Below are 19,279 nucleotides of genomic sequence, written 5' to 3'. Positions count from 1 at the left end.
TAAAATTGGTTCATTGCCGGAAAATGGGATGACAGACGGATCTCTGGACAAGAAATCTTTGTGCGATTTCATACCGTTAAAATCGGACGGATTTTTTTATTCGTTGAGTGTGATTCCAGCCTTATTCTTGTTTAGGTGCTTTTTGTCAAATAATCCACGCTACCCTTCTGATGTCATGTGTTGCCGATCACTTCTTTTAGGTTCATTGGAAGAACAGTTTCGTAAAGCAACTCTTGAGGTGGATGTTTTGCAAGACCATCTTGGTAAGTTCTCAGTGGACTTTCTAATGTGTTCTCTTCATCTTCTGTATCGATAGCGTGGTTACCATGGCCACTCATGATCAACCACAACCTCATGATCAGCCATCTTTAGTGGTCTGTTAGGCTGTGCTATATCAAGGTCTAACTCTTCTTTTGTCAGTGTTATGCTATGTTTTGCAGTTTATTAGACCAGTGATCAGACTAATTTTTCTGATACTTTGACTCAGGAACAAATGTGAACAATTCGTATGGGTATATAGAGTGTTTTAGGTATAAGTAATATTAAGTATATTTGTACACAAAGAATTGGACAAATGGGAGGGGTTAGGCACTAAAAATCGTTTAGAGATCAAATAGAAAAAGAGATGGAAAGAAGGACCATGTAGCAGTATAGTAATATAATATACGGTACTTTGGGGTTTCTATCTAAATCTCCAAGTGACGTGATTCAGATGAAACCCCCGAGGGATCCATTCACTACAATGAGGCAATACCATAAAGTATAAATGACAAACATCAAATGTTGAGGATAGTGTGAATCAAAGATATAAAAGCAACAACCAATGAAAGCATCAAAAGTAGATCCACATCCTTCAACATATACTCCAGTCAGAATAAAGACCAATTGTCAACAATGTAGGGAAGGGGCCAAAAGTCCAGATAAGAAAATAGAAGGTTTATGTCAAAACTTTACAAAAATTTATTAAATACATGTGTCTATGCAAATACAGAGGTATGGATTGGTAGGGGATAAAATTGTGACATGTTTACATATTGCACATGCAAGGGGCGTGTGGGATCGTATAGCTATTTGGTTACATCACAAACGTATTAACTAGTACCCAGTGGAAGAAGGAGCTATCTCCGAAACGTGTGTCGTTTCCCCTGGCTCCCTCTGGGTGAATCAGGTGATTAGTGATTTTGAGCAATTTCTAAAAAGATTTTCTCTCTATCATGCAATTATGCTGTTACTACTCACCCTACCAATCCATACCTTTGTATTTGTATAGGCATATGTGCATTTAATAAAGTTTTGTAATCTTTTGACATAGACCTTCTATTGTCTTATCTGACCTTTTGGCCCCTTCTCTACTATAATGCAGCAGCAGAGTTACTCTGGACTCCATCTGGCCTCTGTGCAGTGTTGTCCTTCTTTTCAGAAGTGCACAAAACTGTGGCGGACCACGCTTTTATGCAAGCCTAAAAATATGAACACCACCGAATCACAGTGTCCACAGTGCCTCCATCTTCCTCATTATAGGGAATCTCCTGCCAGGGGTTATGTCTGAATCACGTATTTCAGAAATTTACATGGAAACCACAGTGTAAGTGCTCAGCGCAGAGCGCAGGATAAATGTGCGCCAAGCCTTACTGTGATCTTTGGGAGGCAGAATGAAAAATCAACATCAGGTGGAGAAATTATATTTTTTTTATTAGATGAATTTATTCTTCGGGTAGGTGCGATTACAGGAATACCAGATTTATTTTCTGTTTGGCTGCTGTCACACACTAAATAACACTTTTTATTGCAAAAACTAGATTTTGCATCGCCATATTTTGAGAGCTATAATTTTTCCTCATTTCTGCAGACATGCAGCGCGGCTTCATTTTTGCAGGATGATTTGACGTTTTTATTGGTACCATTTTCAGTCACATCAATTTTTGATTGATTTCTATTCCGATTTTTGGGTTGCAGAATGAACAAAAACCAGCAATTCAGGAATTGTTTTTTGGGGGGGGGGGATTTTTTGTGCTGTTCTCCGTGTGGTAAACTATTTGATAGAAAAATGTTATTTTTGCATTGCTTTATTGTGAGAGCTATAACTTTTTTGTTTTTCCTGCTGTTGGAGCTGTATGGCAGATGACATTTTCAGCTATACCATTTTGTTTACATTCGTCTTTTTAATTATGTTTTATTCCAATTTTGTTCGTCGATATGATGAAAAGCATAGTTTTTTTCCCTTTTTTTACAGTATTCCCTGAAGGGGATAACTAGTGGGACAGTTTTATGGGGCATGTCGTCCCGGATGCGGTGATTTCAAATTAATACTTTTTAGTTTTTTGAGGGTTTTCTTTTTACATAGAAGTTCAGTATAATATATATTTTTTTTTTTATTATTTCTGATTTTTTTTAACATTTTTACAATTTTTACTTTTTTTTTGCTTTGTCTAACTATGTGACTTTCACCAGCCTGATCACTGTTATAATAATCCATTGTGAACACATAAAATATATATCTCATGGGAATCAGAAAATATTGTGAACATGTAAATCCCCTAAAAGCCAAATTTATTCAAAAATGCATTAAAAAACACGTATCTCAGTGAATCATTGGCAAATGCCACAAATGAGAAAAGACCTATTCTGGGATGCTACACAGCCCTACATTAAGGCTTTCTGATACCTTCCTGGCCATGGAGGTTAGCACCCTAAAAGTACGAATTTTGGCGCCTCCACTCAACGAGGACTGTCCCTCACTCCCCTACCAATCCCTAATAAGACAGGAGGGAAAACAATAATCAGATAGTACAGAAATGAATATTCAAAATGCCCTAGGCTAATGCAGGACCCCAGACAAATATCATAAATACATAAAACTATAATACCTCCGCATCATGATCACCCATGACCAACTGATATGTCAAAAAACACTGATAAAGATCAGCCCCCCTCAGGGGTATATAATCAATTCAAATAGAATAAAGAGGGTCACTTATCATGTGCAGGTAGCCCCGACGCGTTTCTCCGCCTGTAGCGATTCATCAGGAGGAATAATCAGTATTAGTGATGTCCATAGCCGATACCCAGATGATGCTTGATGGTACCGGAGGTCATGAAAAAGTGGATTTAAATAACCCCCATGATACACTGCCACAGATTGGCCCCACCCACCGTCCGGTGGTTAAATCACATATGAGAAGGCAACAATGGTAGCGCCAATATGTCCACATGATAGTGATAAGCTAATGCAGCCACATACCCTCAGCGTCATCAAGTTTGTCCCACGTCATTTCCACCGCCCAAAATACAAAACAGGCGAGAGAGCCACAGCGTGCGTTCCACAGTGGAGCACATCTAAGATGGCACCAGAGCTTCCGGTTCTAGCAATCACACTCTAGATCAATACCTTCTATACCGGCCTTCAAACAACACACTCCCACCCTCCAATACAAGGGGCAAGAACAGGCAGTGTGCACTTCATGGCAGGGCACACCAAAAATGGCGCCGGACCTTCCGGTCTTCATATTGATAGCCCCACCTCCGGGGTTGCCATGGGGAAACAGGACGCTAACTCCTGAGTACGGCGCATGATATTCCTGTACAAAAGACGTCATATCCGCTCTCACCCGTTGCCATAGGGATGAGAATCGGCGAAGGAAATCTAAATATGCCGCTAATTTCTAGCGGCAAAATTCTCAAGTTAAATTAGATTAACCCTAAAAGCACATATTAATATACCAAATGTCTTTTGTTGGGAAAACCTTATTGGGGACAGAAATATTATTATTATTCAATATACTAATAAGATAAATAGATATCCCTTACAATGCAGCATATGCCATACAAGCATACTTCGATATGCCATACAGATAGAAACCCCTATCAATCAAATGTTTGGGGAACATTAGCCAAATCAGGAATCCTTTTGTTATATTATTATATAAAACAGGTATATGACATGCACTCATTCATCCCATCAGGGGAGAGGGACTGCAACCTGAAAATCCACTCACACTCCCGTCTCAAAATGATATTATCCAGGTTACCTCCCCTCGTTCTCGGCTTGATTAGTTCAATCATAGTGAAGGAGATGTCGCTCACACAGCCCTGATGTACAGCATTCATGTGTCTTGCGACAGGGGTATCTCTTTTATTCTTGATATCCCCCAAGTGCTCCCCCACGCTCACCCTGAGTTCTCTTGTGGTCTTACCCACATAATCCATGGGACACATGCACGTAGCCTTATAAACCAAACCTGTAGATCTACAGTTCCCAAAGTCTCTGATGCAGAAGGATCTACCATTATGTGAGCTAGTAAAGATTTTACAATGCAGCATATTTTTGCACCTGGAACAATTCCCACATTTGAAGTCATCATCCAGAGCCACTGAGAAAGGGAATTCCCAAGGGGCAGTTCCTAAGGATTCGAAGGAACTGCTCTGACCTGAGTACCTTTAGAAGGCAATCTAAAGATCTGTACAATAGGTTCAGGATGAGGGGATATCCCCCACAGATCCTGAATAGACCACAGCACGAAGCACAATTAGCGGACAGACATTCCCTGCTTCAGAAAAAAAACGGTGCGTTTTTGTGGTGTTTTTTCTGCACGGAATTGGCCCAAAAATGCTAGGGAATCCTAATGCCAGCAAAGTCAATGAAAATACTGAATTGCTGTGCACATAATCAGTATTTTTCCCTTCAGAATTTGTGTTGCTTTTATATCCGCATCAGTGACTGCTCTCAAAGTCATCAGGATCGTCGTGAGACATTATGGATTATCTCTTCACTTCAGACAGGTGAGAAATATGGTAGTTTATTATTTAATTCATTTACAGGGGACATTTGCTTTAGTATAATGGGCGATGACGTGAGTATGGTTTAATTTAGAGTCAATAAAGGAGTCTGTCATTTGTTCAAATAAAGGACTTTATTCTGAGTGTGTGGTTTTTCGTACAATATCACTATAGGGTTAATAATGGGGGCGTCTTATAGACACCTCTCCATTACTAATCTCTGGGCTTGATGTCACCTGACAATACAAAGGTGACATCAACTCCCCCAACTGTCACCCCACTTGCCACCGTGCCAAGGCAAGTGGGACGAGCGAGGCTAAGTGCCAGAATTGGCGCATCTTATTGATGCACCATTTCTGGGGTGGCTGAGAGCTGATATTTTTTAGTCTGGAAGGGAGCCAATGTCCATGGCCCCTTCCTAGCCTATAAATATCAGCCCACAGCTGTCTGCCTAGCCTTTGCTGGTTATTAATTATTGGAGACACTGTGTCATTTTTTGGGGGTCCCCCATTTTAATAACAAGTAAAGGTAAAGTATACAGCTGTGAGCTGATATTAATAGCTGGGAATCTTCAAGTGTATTACCCCCATCCCAGTGTAGGTGAACTGTGAAAAGCAAACTTTTATAATTTGAAGCCGCTAGGGCTATACTAAGCAACCAAAAAGGGGTAACAAACAGTTGTCCTCGCAGGGACTCAGTACAACCAAACACTATTTGAAAAGAACACGACTAACCCGGCCGAGGCCGGTTACTATGGGGCCATGGTATGGCCGTCTACGGGTCCTTATACTCTATAATGTCACTTATCCGTCCTGACGTCCCTCGGTGTCTCTGTGGAAGATGCGTTGCTGATGAAGCTGCTTTGGCGTCTTTGATAAGGATGCTCTGGCGTCTTTGATGAGGCTGCCTTGGCGTCGCAGCCGCTGGGCCCAGCTGCTGAAGATTTGGAGTAGTCTTCGGGCGTTCCAGTGCCCAGGAGGAGTTGGGGCACAACAGGCCCTGATGGAGTCCTGAGATGAAGTAACCCCCTGTTGTAACAGCGGGGTTGCACTTGTTAGCGAGTTCGATGGGACTCCTGTCTCCAAGCAGGGTTGTGTCGCAGTGCTCAAGAGTGGCAGTTTACTGGCCACGCGCACAGCCTGGGGCTGTGTGCAGAGTGTCTCTGTTGACGAGGAACAGGCCCCAACTGCCGACCGCAGCGGGGTGAAGGCAGCTGCGAGCGGTGACAGACAGGCCGCAACCACAGGCTGAAGTGAAACGGCAGCGTCCGCGGGTGGGAGCGGGTAGGCCGCAACCGCGGGCTGAAGTGGGATGGCAGCAGCCAGGAGAGGGAGCGGACAGGCCGCGGAGGGCTCGAGCTCAGCGGTAACGGCCGAGGATGACTAGGGGCGGTTCGAAACCCGGGATTGAGGTGAAGAGGCAGTCCCCTGTCGGTATGCTCAGTGCCTCTTTCCTGAGGGCCACTGCTTATCTACCCTCTGCTGCTGGTCTCTTCTCTCAACTGTCAGTGTCCTTCCCATTCTCTCACGCCCCCTACGTCTACTGCTCCGTGTCTGACGTATCACCAACTGACTCCTCTGCGCGGTCCCTGTCCCTTTTATACTCGCCCCTCCCCTTGCTGTCCTGTCACTCTCAACAGTCCACTCTCCTCCTCTGTTCCCCGGGTACTATTTCCTTAGGAACTCAGATGGCGGTCCCCTTGGTTCCGGCCCGGACACTCTGTGGGGGTCCTCCTCCCTACACTCCTCCATCATGTAAGCTCGCCAGTCCTCGGACGAGGGCCTCAGTATACTTGGGCTGGTCTGCGGAGGTGTCAATTTTCGTTGCAATATGAAATGGTCCTGTTCGTATCATTCGGGGGGTTTGCCCGCTGTTGACCGCTCGGAGCGTCATAGTTCAACAAGGGAGGAGTCTTCTGAGGTGGTGGCCGGTGGTGGGCTAGCTGGTTTGGGCAGGCTAATTGTGTCAGCTGGCTTGTCATTGAGTAGAGAACCCCTGGTTATTGTGGGGAAGTCCGAGTCCCAGAACACGGGCAATGGTTCAGAGACCAGAGGAGCAGGTTCAGGTTGTTTCAGGTCGGTGGAAATACAGGGGTGTAGCATATTCCGATGCACTATGCGGGTAGGCAGCATTTCATCTTTCTTGGGTCGTATTTCATACACAGGTCCTTCATGGTTTATACAGCGTAGGACCCGATAGGGACCCTCTTCCCAGCGTGGCTCCAATTTGTTCTGGGGACGTTGGTCTAGTACGAGTACTCCGTCTCTGCTTTGGAGGTCAGGAGGTAGAGATGAACTCTTTCCTGTGTGTTCTAAGTCTTGAAGTTTGGTATGTACGATTTGTTGAAGAGTTTGCAGCCTGTGCCGGTGATTTCGGACCCATGATGATACCCCAGTCCAGGGTTGAGGTTCCTCTGGGTCCAACTCTACCTCCGTGATCCCCTTGCCCTCGAGTACGAACAACAGGGAGTAAGGGGTATAGCCGGTAACTCGATGTACTCGGTTGTTATAGACCCATACTAGTTCAGGGACATATTCGGGCCAACGGGTCTTCTTGTCACTCTCCAGAGTACGCAACATTTGGATTAATGTCCGATTAAATCGCTCGCAGGCCCCGTTTCCCTGCGGGTGGCATGGCGTGGTCCGGGATTTGTCAATACCGTAGAGACGGTGTTGTTCCTCCATTATTTTTCCCAAAAAACATGCTCCTTGATCAGAATGTATTGAGGGCAGCCGTAAACTTGTATAAAGTTTCTACAAATTGCGGAGGCGGCCGACTCCGCAGTCTGGTCTCGAGTGGGGGTGACCACAGCGAACTTAGTGAAATGGTCTACCATGACAAGGCAGTGTTCATACCCCTGGAATGTGGGACCAATGGTCAGGTAATCCACCGTCAGAAGCTCGAGGGGCGCTGAGGTCACAATTGTTTGTACTGGGGCTCGCTGTGCGGGCGGTTTAGCTAATTCGCATAGGCGACAGGTCCGGCAAATCTCGTCCACAACAGCATGCAAGCGTGGATGGTAAATTTTCTGTTGTAACCATTGCAAGGTCTTTTGAGCTCCAAAATGAGCCCCTTTTTCGTGGGCTTCTCGAGCCAGTTTGTTAAGTTGGGCTCCGGGCGCAACTACCTGCCAACTCGTCATAGATGTTGTTCGTGATGTCATTTTACGATACAATAGTCCCTTTTGGATAACCAGTCTCTCCCATTGTCGTAACATCAGCGACATGTCCTGAGTTAAAGTCTGTCTTTGTGAGTCAGTGGGCAGTTTGCCAGCGGTTACCCATTTCCGGAAAAGCCCATTTTCTTCGTCTTCTTGCTGCTGTTGGATCCACTTATCCCGGGATTGTTCCAGCATGCCCCTTAGGGTCTCCGTGGGAGGTACTTCCTAGGTGGCAGCTGTAAGCACGGCAGTGGTGAGGGCGAACGGTATCTCTTCCCCTTCTAATTCGTCGTCTCGACTCTTCCCTGGGGTTGTATGTCGAATCCTGGAGAGAGCATCATCGTGTACATTCTCGGCCCCTCTTTTATAGATAATTTTATAGTTGATTTTCGTCATCTCGGCCACTCATCTTTGTTCCAGAGCTCCCAGTTTGGCGTTTTCCAAATGGGCCAGCGGGTTATTGTCGGTTCGCACCACTACTTTGGAGCCCGCCAGGTATCCTGCGAACCGCTCCGTCATGGCTCACACTACTGCGAGGAGCTCGAGTTTAAAGAAGCTGTAATTGTCAGGGTTGCGCTCGGAATCATGGAGTGAGCGGCTTCCATACATGATCACTCTCTCTCGGCCGTCTTGAACTTGTGACAACACAGCCCCCAGCCCGTGGAGACTCCCGTCAGTGTACAGGATGAACGGTTGCGAGAAATCCGCATAAGGTAACACCGGAGCATCCGAAAGCGCAGCCTTAAGGTCTTGGAAGGCCTCTTCTTGAGGTTGTCACCACTGGATTTTTCGTCCATTTGCCCCAGCGGGAGCCCCCTTCAGCAGGTCGTGCAGGGCTCGAGCCCGGCATGCAAAATTCTTTACGAAACGACGGTAGTATCCGGCCAACCCCAGGAAGGCCCGCACGTCTTTTATCTTCTCGGGGGTAGGCCATCCCTGAATGACAGCAACCTTTTCCCGGGACGGCCTTACGCTCTCCGCTGAGACGACATGACCCAGATATTCGATCTGGGTGTGAAATAGATGGCATTTTTGGGGTTTTACCTTCAACCCGTACTTTTGCAGCCGTCCGAGTACCTGCCCCAACCGCTTCAGGTGGTCCTCAAAAGTGGCAGCATAGATGATGATATCATCCAGGTATATCAACGTGGCCTCAAAATTGAGATCTCCCAGACACCGCTCCATCAACCGCTGAAAGGTCCCCGGGGCGTTGGCCAGTCTGAACGGCATTCGATTAAACTCAAATAGCCCCATAGGAAGTATGAATGCCGTCTTTGCCCTGTCTTCTTCTGACATGGGTACCTGCCAGTACCCACTGGCCAGGTCCAAGTAGAAAATTACGTCGCCTTCCCCAAGGCGGACAAGGATTCTTCTATTCGGGGTAGTGGGTACGAGTCTTAGATAGTGCAAGCATTCAGCTTTTGATAGTCCACGCAGAATTGTAAGGTGCCATCATTTTTGCGGACCAACACAATAGGAGCCACCCAGGGGCTTTAGCTTTCTCGAATCACTCCCTTTCGTAGCATTTGGGACAGCAAAGTTTTCACCTCTTGATAGAGTTGTGGAGGAATCTGTCGATATTGTTCACAGATGGGGGCTGCTCCTGCCTTGGGAATTCCATGGGTGATGGCGGTTTTACTTCCAAAATCTTCCCCATGACTAGGAAATAGCTCGTGGTACTGTCCGAGCATTGTTTTTATCTGAGAGAGCTGGGCTTCAGTTAGTCCAGAGAGTTCAGCCCACATTTGTTCCAGGATGATTCGACCCTTTTCCTGAGTTGAAATTTCGGTAGCCTGTAGAGTACGGATAGTTACTGCCCAGGGGTCCTCGGATTGCATTCTCAATTGAACTGCAGGGGCCGGTAGTACTTCTTCAAAAGGCCTTACTAGCTTGGCCAATTCTGTCCGGGGCTTCAGGGTGATGTCTTGGTCTTCAAGGTTGATGCAGCACACCAGGACAGTCCCCTTCTGCACTGTGGTCAGGGAGCGAGCCACCAGTATGCCAGGGGGTAAGCGCTCCGAGTAGCATGACTCCACCTGCATCTCCATGCCTTCCAATGGTGTCGGGGCTCGGATGGGCATGGCCACCACTGTCTGTCCAGGGGGCAGTACAAGCAGGGGAGCCGCTGGCACGATGACTTTGCCCAGGGCCTCGCCCTCCTGGCAGTCCTGGAGGACTCGTGCTTACCGCACCAACTGCTGGAATACCTGTCCTTGGGCCGTGCGGGAACCCCACTGTTTCAAGGTCTCATGCGTGGGATCATTGAGGAGTAGGTTGCCGAACTCCCGCAGTATGTTCATGCCCAGAATGACTGGGTGCTGTTTATCAGTTTCTCCGTTGGTCAGAACCACTCCTCTGCAGCCGAGGAATTTACCGTACAGCGTCACCTGTACCCACACCACCCCGGCAACAAGGACCGGTAGTTGATTGGCGGCTACCAGTCGGATCATGGGCCCCCACTGGGGTCTCACTGCCTCGGGGAAATTCTGCCGGAAATAAGTTGCAGGCATAGTTGTTACTTGTGACCCCGTATCCACCAGGCACCGGACGGCACGGCCCTTGACTTCTGCCCATACCACCGGACACTTTGCGACCAAATCTTCAGGACTTCCACGATCCCTAATTGTGGTTTCTGGCTCTGAGCGGCGTCCCCCCAGCCCAGAGCCCTCTAGTTTAATGGCCGCCGGGGTGGGTATCTCCCATGCCGCAGACACTCTTGGGCGAAGTAGCCCAGCTCCCCGCACTCATAGCACCGGGTCTGCGAGGTCTGTCCGCCCCGTGTGGGGCGGGGTCCCCAGGGACCAGGGTTGAAACTAGGCCTTCCAGTCCCAGACTCAGTCCTTCTTTTCACTTCAGCCAACTCGCCCTGGATGTTCTTCAACTCCTGCTTCATTTCCTCTATCCATTGAGGCTCCGCAACTGCCTTCAGGGAAGCCTCCACACTCCCGACCTTCCCCACGGGGACCTCCATTCCCTGCTCCTGTTCTCGAGTGCGTGCTTGACTTGCCACCTCGGAAAAGTCTATATGTGGATTCATTCTAATCTGCTCCTGTAATGCCTGCTTTATTAACGGGTCCCGCAGTCCATTCACCAACAGGTCGCGCAGTGTAATGTCAACAGGTCCTACCCTTACACCCTTACACGTCTTTTCTTTCGATGGCCTTGTGTAACTCTTGGAGGACATTCATATTCTGGGTGATGGTCTCCCACCTCCCCCTGCATCCGACTGAACAACCGGGTACTTAACTCTCCCACGTTGGTTGGGTCCCCATGGGTCTGTTCTAAAATCTGCAAAACTTGTCAAAGGAGTTGCGGTGTCCCGAGGGTTTTAACATCACTGAATTCCAAGCCTCCCCGTCTAATGCCATGAGAGCTACTTCTGCTTCCAGGTCAGGAGTCATCAGGTACATTCGAAAGAGCTCCCGCATTCGCTCTGTCCAGCTCCATAGCATGGTATTGGAGCCGGAAAATCTAGGCAGGTTGCTCAGCATAGCCCCCAACGAAATGCTGGAACGAGGGCCCTCATCAACTGTTGAGTTCACGGTCCTGCCCTGGTCTGGGGCGTCGTTGTCCGTGCTCCGAGACTGCATCCTGCCAACTACACCAAGTGTAGGTAACAGCAGGTTCGCAGGATGCAGTGATGAGACGCGAGACTGGTTGAACTTTGAAAAGCAAACTTTTATAATTTGAAGCCGCTAGGGCTATACTAAGCAACCATAAAGGGATAACAACAGTTGTCCTCGCAGGGACTCAGTACAACCAAACACTATATGAAAAGAACACGACTAACCCGGCCGAGTCCGGTTACTATGGGGCCTCGGTATGACCATCTACGGGTCCTTATACTCTATAATGTCACTTATCCGTCCTGACGTCCCTCGGCGTCTCTGTGGAAGCTGCGTTGCTGATGAAGCTGCTTTGGCGTCTTTGATGAGGCTGCTCTGGCGTCTTTGATGTGGCTGCTGTGGCGTCTTTGATGAGGCTGCCTTGGCGTCGCAGCCGCTGGGCCCAGCTGCTGAAGATTTGGAGTAGTCTTCGGGCGTTCCAGTGCCCAGGAGGAGTTGGGGGCACAACAGGCCCTGATGGAGTCCTGAGATGAAGTAACCCCCTGTTGTAACAGCGGGGTTGCACTTGTTAGCGAGTTCAATGGGACTCCTGTCCCCAAGCAGGGTTGTGTCGCAGTGCTCAAGAGTGGCAGTTTACTGGCCACGCGCACAGCCTGGGGCTGTGTGCAGAGTGTCTCTGTTGACGAGGAACAGGCCCCAACTGCCGACCGCAGCGGGGTGAAGGCGGCTGCGAGCCGTGACAGACAGGCCACAACCACGGGCTGAAGTGAAATGGCAGCGTCCGTGGGTAGCAGCGGGCAGGCCACAACTGCGGGCTGAAGTGGGATGGCAGCAGCCAGGAGAGGGAGCGGACAGGCCGCGGAGGGCTCAAGCTCAGCGGTAACGGACGAGGATGACTAGGGGCAGTTCGTAACCCGGGATTGGGGTGAAGAGGCAGTCCCCTGTCGGTATGCTCAGTGCCTCTTTCCTGAGGGCCACTGCTTATCTACCCTCTGCTGCTGGTCTCTTCTCTCAACTGTCAGTGTCCTTCCCGTTCTCTCACGCCCCCTCTGTCTACTGCTCCGTGTCTGACGTATCACCAACTGACTCCTCTGCGCGGTCCCTGTCCCTTTTATACTCGCCCCTCCCCTTGCTGTCCTGTCACTCTCAACAGTCCACTCTCCTCCTCTGTTCCCCGGGTACTGTTTCCTTAGGAATTCAGATGGCGGTCCCCTTGGTTCCTGCCCGGACACTTTGTGGGGGTCCTCCTCCCTACACCAGCCTATAAACATGTTGGTTAATAAAATTTGGGGGATCTCATGTAATTTTTTTCAGAAAATTATTTAGTAATAAAATACATGTACACTAAGCTACACACGTACTGTAGTAATTATATACCATATGTCACTAACATCTTTATATCTATTCTATGTCTATATGTATTCTATCTATTCTGTCAGATCAGGCCGGGATCACACTACCGTGTGTGAGTGATGGCGACAGCGCCAGGTGTTGATGCGAAAGACTTATTCGAGTTTCTTGCATCACACACGGTAGTGTGATCCCGGCCTCAGCACTGTTTTTCCTGTACGCAGCAGTTGAAATGTCGGGTTTTCAATAACATGGGTGTGTAATAATTGGACGGCACTTGCATGGTCCGTATGCCATCCGTTTTTTTTCTTGCACCCATTGACTTGCATTGGAAAGTCATCCGATATACAAGGACTATCTCAGCAGGCTGCGATTTTTTTCTCAGTCTGAATTCAGCTTAGAAAAAAATTGCAGATGAGCAGGGACTCATTGATTAACATTGGTCAGAGTGTAGAGTGAATCCCCTTAATGATTAATTTTTCCATACAATTGCTGCCCAACAAAGCAAGGAGAGCAGCTCAGCCTGCAGTACAAGGCACAAGGCCTCATGTAAAGTAATTGCTATCTACTTGCATCAGTTTATGGTATAACTTGATCACTTTGTGGTATTTTGATTGCTTGTTAACATTCACAGTCTACCATTGGAAGCATTTGTGTTTATAGTCTAAATCATTAGCGTTACAGAGGCAAGTGACACGGCAGGCTCAACAACGCAAATATGAAATGCACGGGAAACTGCAAGAGTTGCATGAAGATATACAAGATGAAAGAGATGAAAAACAGGCCATATATAATGGTATGAGCTGGGGAAAGACACTGGGTGGCAGGGTAGGTAGTAATTTCAACTGTTGTAATTTTAGAATTTCATAAGAACGCTCAATCACGATCAGTGACCAATGTAAAGATGCTTCAGATCAGCTAACGAAAGAGCAAAAGACTCCAAAACTGATTGGATGAAATGATAGTTGTAGGCAATTGTTCGTTTGATACCTGCTGTATGGGGGCAACACAATCATTTAAAAGGGACCTTCCACCCTGAGACTGAATGGTGACTTCTTTCATTGTTCATCTATAATAGTCCTCTCTCCCTTTGCATCATGATTCCTCTTCTGTTGATATTGGCATTCCTTGCTTTCTGCTTCCAAGATAGCCATCACACTGACATTGGGAGTACAGTGGTAATTCCAAACCCTGCATCTCTTGCCTTTCTTAATCCACATCACAGAAAATGCAGGGAAAGCATGCGTTAGAATTAGCTGTACACTCCCCCAGGCCAATGAGCAGATGTAGCGGGAGGCAAATGGTGTTACCAGGTAAGGTGACTACACATGAGCAATGTATGGTCACATTTCAGTCCCAGGGTGGTGGATTATTTTGATAATTGTTCTTTCCTCAAACCGTATATATCTGCCCCTGTGAATGAGTTATAAATAAGCAACCATCAATCAGAAATACACACTTCAACTTATACATGTAAAAATAAGCTCCCAGGCGCTGATACTGTACTCATAGAGATATGGAAAATCTATAGGTAGATAGACCACATTTACGTCAGAGGGATACTCCATTGTCATATGTCCGTATAAGGCTAGTTTCACATTAGCGTTTTTTTGCGCAGCGCATCATGCGCATAAAAAACGCAACGAAAAACGCATGCAAACGCAATACAAACGCGCGTTTTTAAGCGTCATGCATTCGCTGATGCGTCAAAAAAATGCAGCGTTTCTTGCGTTTTACATGCGTTTTTGCATGCGTTTGCGTTTTTTTGACGCATGCGTTTCTAGGCGTGACAGTTCACATTCCTTTAAAAACAATAGAAAGAGTACACCAATGGGACACCAGTGGGTGTGTGTTATTGGAATGTTTTATATAGACCCTGTTATATGAATTCCTCAGATTTTGCTGCTGTTTCCGGTGTCAAGATGGACCTGCGTCTGGATAATTTCCGATTCAAGTTGGATCTTGACATTGCGCTGTCTCAAGCGTATGCCTTTTCTTGCCAGCAACAAAGGGAGAGGGAGAGACAGCATAGACGGCAGCGGCGTCGGTTTTGGAGGCATCCAATAATTGAACTCCGGGAAAGCCGTGGAGCGTATCACACGCTGTACAGCGAGCTCCAGGAAAACCAGGAGAAATTTGCAGAGTATACCCAGATGTCCCAGCAAAGCTTCCTGAACTTGCTGGGTATGGTTGAAGGAATCATCCGCAGACGGCACACTCAGCTCCAACGTGCCATTCCTCCCGAAGAAAGGCTCCTCGTCACCTTACGGTATGTAATGTTTTTATGTTTGCATTCTTTTTTTTTTTTTGGTTGGCTAAAAAATTCTGTGTATTTTGGTAATGAATTTTAACATTATTTTTGGGAAATTGCTTTTTTGCATAATGGTTTTTCTTCTGTCATGTACTAACCACAAGCCTTTATAAAATGTTTTTCTGCTATGTTGTATTAAAAAACCATGCAAAATAATTATGCCATGTACTTTTTATTTTCAGTGTTTTTATTAATACCCTGGACAGAAATATAATTTTTTTTCTTTTTATGTTTTGCAGGTTCCTGGCAACTGGAGAGTCTTTCATCCCTGCATTTCCAGTACCGGCTGGGAATCTCCACTTTATCCGGGATTGTTGCCGACACCTGCAGGGCTCTGTGGGATGTTCTGTGTCTGGAATTTCTGCCCTTGCCCACCGCCGAAAAGTGGCTTCAAATAGCGGACAAATTCTGGGCAGTCTGCAATTTTCCGAACTGCCTAGGAGCGGTGGACGGGAAGCACATCCGCATCACAAAACCCGCAAGAAGTGGCTCTGAGTACTACAACTACAAGAAGTACTTTTCGACAGTACTCATGGCCATTGCGGATGCAGACTGCCGGTTTGTGGTGGTAGACATAGGGGCATTCGGACGGGGCAACGATTCCCAGACTTTTAAAAACTCTGATATGGGCCGGAGGTTGTACGGCAACCAGTTCAATTTTCCACTGGCACGGCCTCTCCCCAAACCCAAGCTCCACCACTGCCATTTGTAGTGGTTGGGGATGAGGCATTTCAGATGTGCCAAAACCTGCTCAAGCCGTACTCCTGCCGTGACTTGGACCACTCCAAGAAAGTATTCAACTACAGGCTTACGAGGGCACGCAGGACTGTAGAGTGCGCCTTTGGCATTCTAGTGTCCAGATGGCGAATTCTCAGCACCGCCATCAATCTCAAACTTGAAACAGTGGATGAGGTGGTGAAGGCGTGCATGGTTCTGCACAATTTTGTTATGGCAAAGGAGCCGCCGATCTTTGACATGGATGAACCTGCTGCCAACCCTTTGCCAGATTTTAATCAGCATCCTCTTCAGTCATCAGTCGAAGTTGCCCAAATGAGGGACCAATTTGCGGACTTCTTCTTATCCGATGTGGGTCGTGTAGCATGGCAGGATCAAATGGTGTAATAGCTTTGTTGTTAATAATAAAATACCGTTTTTTTTCCTGTACCCAGTGCACTGTGTCTTAATACACTCCACTACTTGCCTGCCCAGGTGTCCAGTGAAATCAGGATGCTGTGCTTCCTGACTTTGCTAGGACTCCTGACCAGGTGACCCTATATATAAAAGTTGTATGACCTTCCTCATTTCTCCAGTCCGTGTTCATAAGGCATATTGGCGAGAAGGTGTAGATAATACAACTAATATTTATATCACCTGGCCTAAGTATACTCTCTGATAACTGACCATGTGATTAAAACTATTAGTTTTAGTATCTCCACTGTCGAACGCAGACTGGAGAAATGATAAAGGTTTATACAACTTTTACAATCCCCTGGCCTGGTGTCATGATGAATTGATGATGCCCCCAAAAAACACATCCTGACTTCAGAAATTTTGGACACCTGGCCATGTGAATACACATAGGAGTTACCCTCCAGCATCTCTACAGTCTGTGTGCAATAGATAATGAAGACTGAAGCGACGCTGCAGATTACAACTCATAGGTATACTCACCTGGCCAGGTGTGCTAAATAGTTATGACACCAGGCCAGGGTATTTGTAGATATGGCCTGTAATTTCTCCATCATCTATTCAGTCTATTTGCCACAGACTGTATAGATGATGTGGTTCATGACAAGGTATCTAGGATCCCCTGGCCTTATGTCACAAAGAGTGAAATGGGGATGGGCAAAACACACCATCCTCAATTCACTCTTTATGACACCTGGAAAGGTGAGAATAGATATGCCTTGCACCCTCCACCATCAGTCTGCCCAATATTAGCAGACTGAAGTGCCTGGTGGATGAAAATACAAGTCATATATTTGTGTTTTTGACATCACATTGCTCCAGGACTGACACAAGAAACATGTGTCAGTACTGGAGCTATGAGGTGTCAAAAACAAAGTGTACGGCGCAGTGTGTGCTGGCGGCGAAAGACACAATAACCAAACAATATTTTCAAATCAAACGTTAAACTTTATTTAAATAAAAGAATTTAAGATTTAAAAAAAAAAAAAATTTACTTGGGGTCAGTTGGTGGAAACTGGGGGGGGTGGAGGGATGAGGAACGGCTTAGGGTGGAGGAAGGGGTTCTAGGGGACGGAGGAACCAAAGAAGTGGGGGAAGGCAGCGGAGGCAAGGAAAGTTGGGAAGTGGGAGGTGAGGGAGTAGGGAGAGTTAGAGTCCTCCTCTTTATTTTTTTTATGATGGTGGCCCGTCGGCGTGCTGCTGTCCTGCCTGGAGCGCCTGGAGCCTGAGGACTGGCTCGACCCCGGGGACCGCCTTGAGCCTGTGGACCGCCTGGAGGCCGTGGACCGGCTGGAGCTGGGGGACCGCCTGGAGCTTGTGGACCGCCTGCCAGGATCCTGTAGCTGCTGTAGCATGCTGGTGGTGGTGGATGTCCTGGCAGGGGCCGTAAATAGTGAATGCGGGTCCCCCAGCTGATGCTGCTCAGAGGTGGTGGTGGTGGCTGTCCTTGCAGGCGTGGTGGCGGTGGCGGTCCATACGGGGGTGGTCCTCCCGGTGGTGGTGATGGTGGTGGCGGCGGAGTTGCCCCAGTCAGGGGTGGTGTTCCGGGTGGTGGTGGTGGTGGCGCTCCAGGCAGGGGTGGCGACGACGGGCCATCTGGTGGTGGTGGTGGCGGCAGCAGTGGTGGGACAGGCAGGAGCAGCGCTTGGCATCGTGTTGACGGGGAAGTGTCCAGCTGCACTCGGACTTGGGGCGGTATATTGGTGTCCGGCGTGGCTTGGAAGTGTGGTAGCCGTGCAGTGATATGCAGCAGAAGTAGGTAATGCTGTGAATCGAGTCAGCGGTGGCACCGGTGGAAATGCCACCGCTGACTGCTGCATATACCTACTCTGCTGCATAGCCTGCATAAAAGCATTGTTGCAGGCCTGCATGACAGTCAACTGGAGTTCAGAGGTAAGGTGTTCCGCCGTGTCCCGAGCTATTTGTGTATAGAAATGATGCGCTGGTCTGGCGAGGTCGACTTCCAAGCGCTCAAGGCGACTCTCGATAGACTTGTAGCGTTGGTCCAAAAGGAGGAAACCACTCTCAAGTCTATCGGAGAGTGCCTTGAGGCTACTCTGAAAGACCGAGCTCAATTCAACGAGCTCGGGCATGACAGGCCTGTCCGAGGTCCTCTGCCGCTGCTGGCGGGAAGTGCCTGCAAAACCAGTGGCAGAGACCTGGGACAGGGGAACACCTGAGCGACCAGCTTCCTGGTCTCCAGATGACTGTGGTTCAGACCTGCAAGGTGCTTCCTCGCTGAAGGATGGCTGGGACGGGTCCGGGGCAGCTTGATGAAGGACCGCTTCGGGCCCAGGTTGCAGGGTGCTGCTCCAGGTGCTGTGAAAAGAAAAGAAAGAAATTACTACCATAAATTAACAATCGCCAACTCCTGTGGAATAGAAAAGCACAGAATAAAACACAATACAACTAGAAAATACTTACGTTCGGGAGGCAAGGACCGGTCTTAAAAATGCCAAGGCACGATGATATCTGTATTTCGTGCCGGTCCTTGCCGCAGCACCACTGCGAACCTGCTTCTCCTGACTGATATCCCTGTTGAAGCGGTCCTTCATCGAGCGCCAACGGGTTCTGACTTTGTTCACTGTGGGTAAAAACAAAAAAAAATAAGTGTGCACTGGAGGCCGTGATCACCCACTAGCATCACACACAGTTGGGTGATCCCGGCCAAGATCACTGCTGCATCACACTGCATTTATATACTTACGAAAATCCTTGCAGACCCGGGGAGAGGCGTTGTCCCAGCCATCCATCAGCGATGCGGCCACCTCGTTCCAGAGCCGCCGGATCACCACGTTGTCCGAGTGCAGTTGGTGACGGGTGTCCCACAGCGGGACTCGCTCCTGGACTAGACGGATGAGCTCGTCATTGTCCAGGGCGAGGTCCTCCTCCCGTTGTGGAACCTAGAAAAGAAAGACTATTTTAAAA

At 47.9% G+C, this 19,279-nt stretch overlaps 1 protein-coding gene across 1 annotated transcript in view; it reads left to right on the top strand.

The window, feature by feature from the left end:
• DRC12 (dynein regulatory complex subunit 12 homolog) overlaps window positions 1-19,279 on the top strand; it is a 162,190-nt gene that overhangs the window by 99,726 nt on the left and 43,185 nt on the right. Inside the window, exons 3-4 of the mRNA XM_073566466.1 lie at window positions 201-263; window positions 13,529-13,648. Of these exons, the coding sequence (XP_073422567.1) occupies window positions 201-263; window positions 13,529-13,648 (183 nt within the window). The remainder of the gene's footprint in view (window positions 1-200; window positions 264-13,528; window positions 13,649-19,279) is intronic.

Source organism: Dendrobates tinctorius, unplaced genomic scaffold (assembly GCF_039654945.1).
Source record: "Dendrobates tinctorius isolate UK_male_01 unplaced genomic scaffold, ASM3965494v1 ptg000018l, whole genome shotgun sequence".
NCBI lineage: Eukaryota > Metazoa > Chordata > Amphibia > Anura > Dendrobatidae > Dendrobates > Dendrobates tinctorius.
Note: the sequence above shows the minus strand (reverse complement) of the source record. Positions and strands in the feature narration are given on the sequence as shown.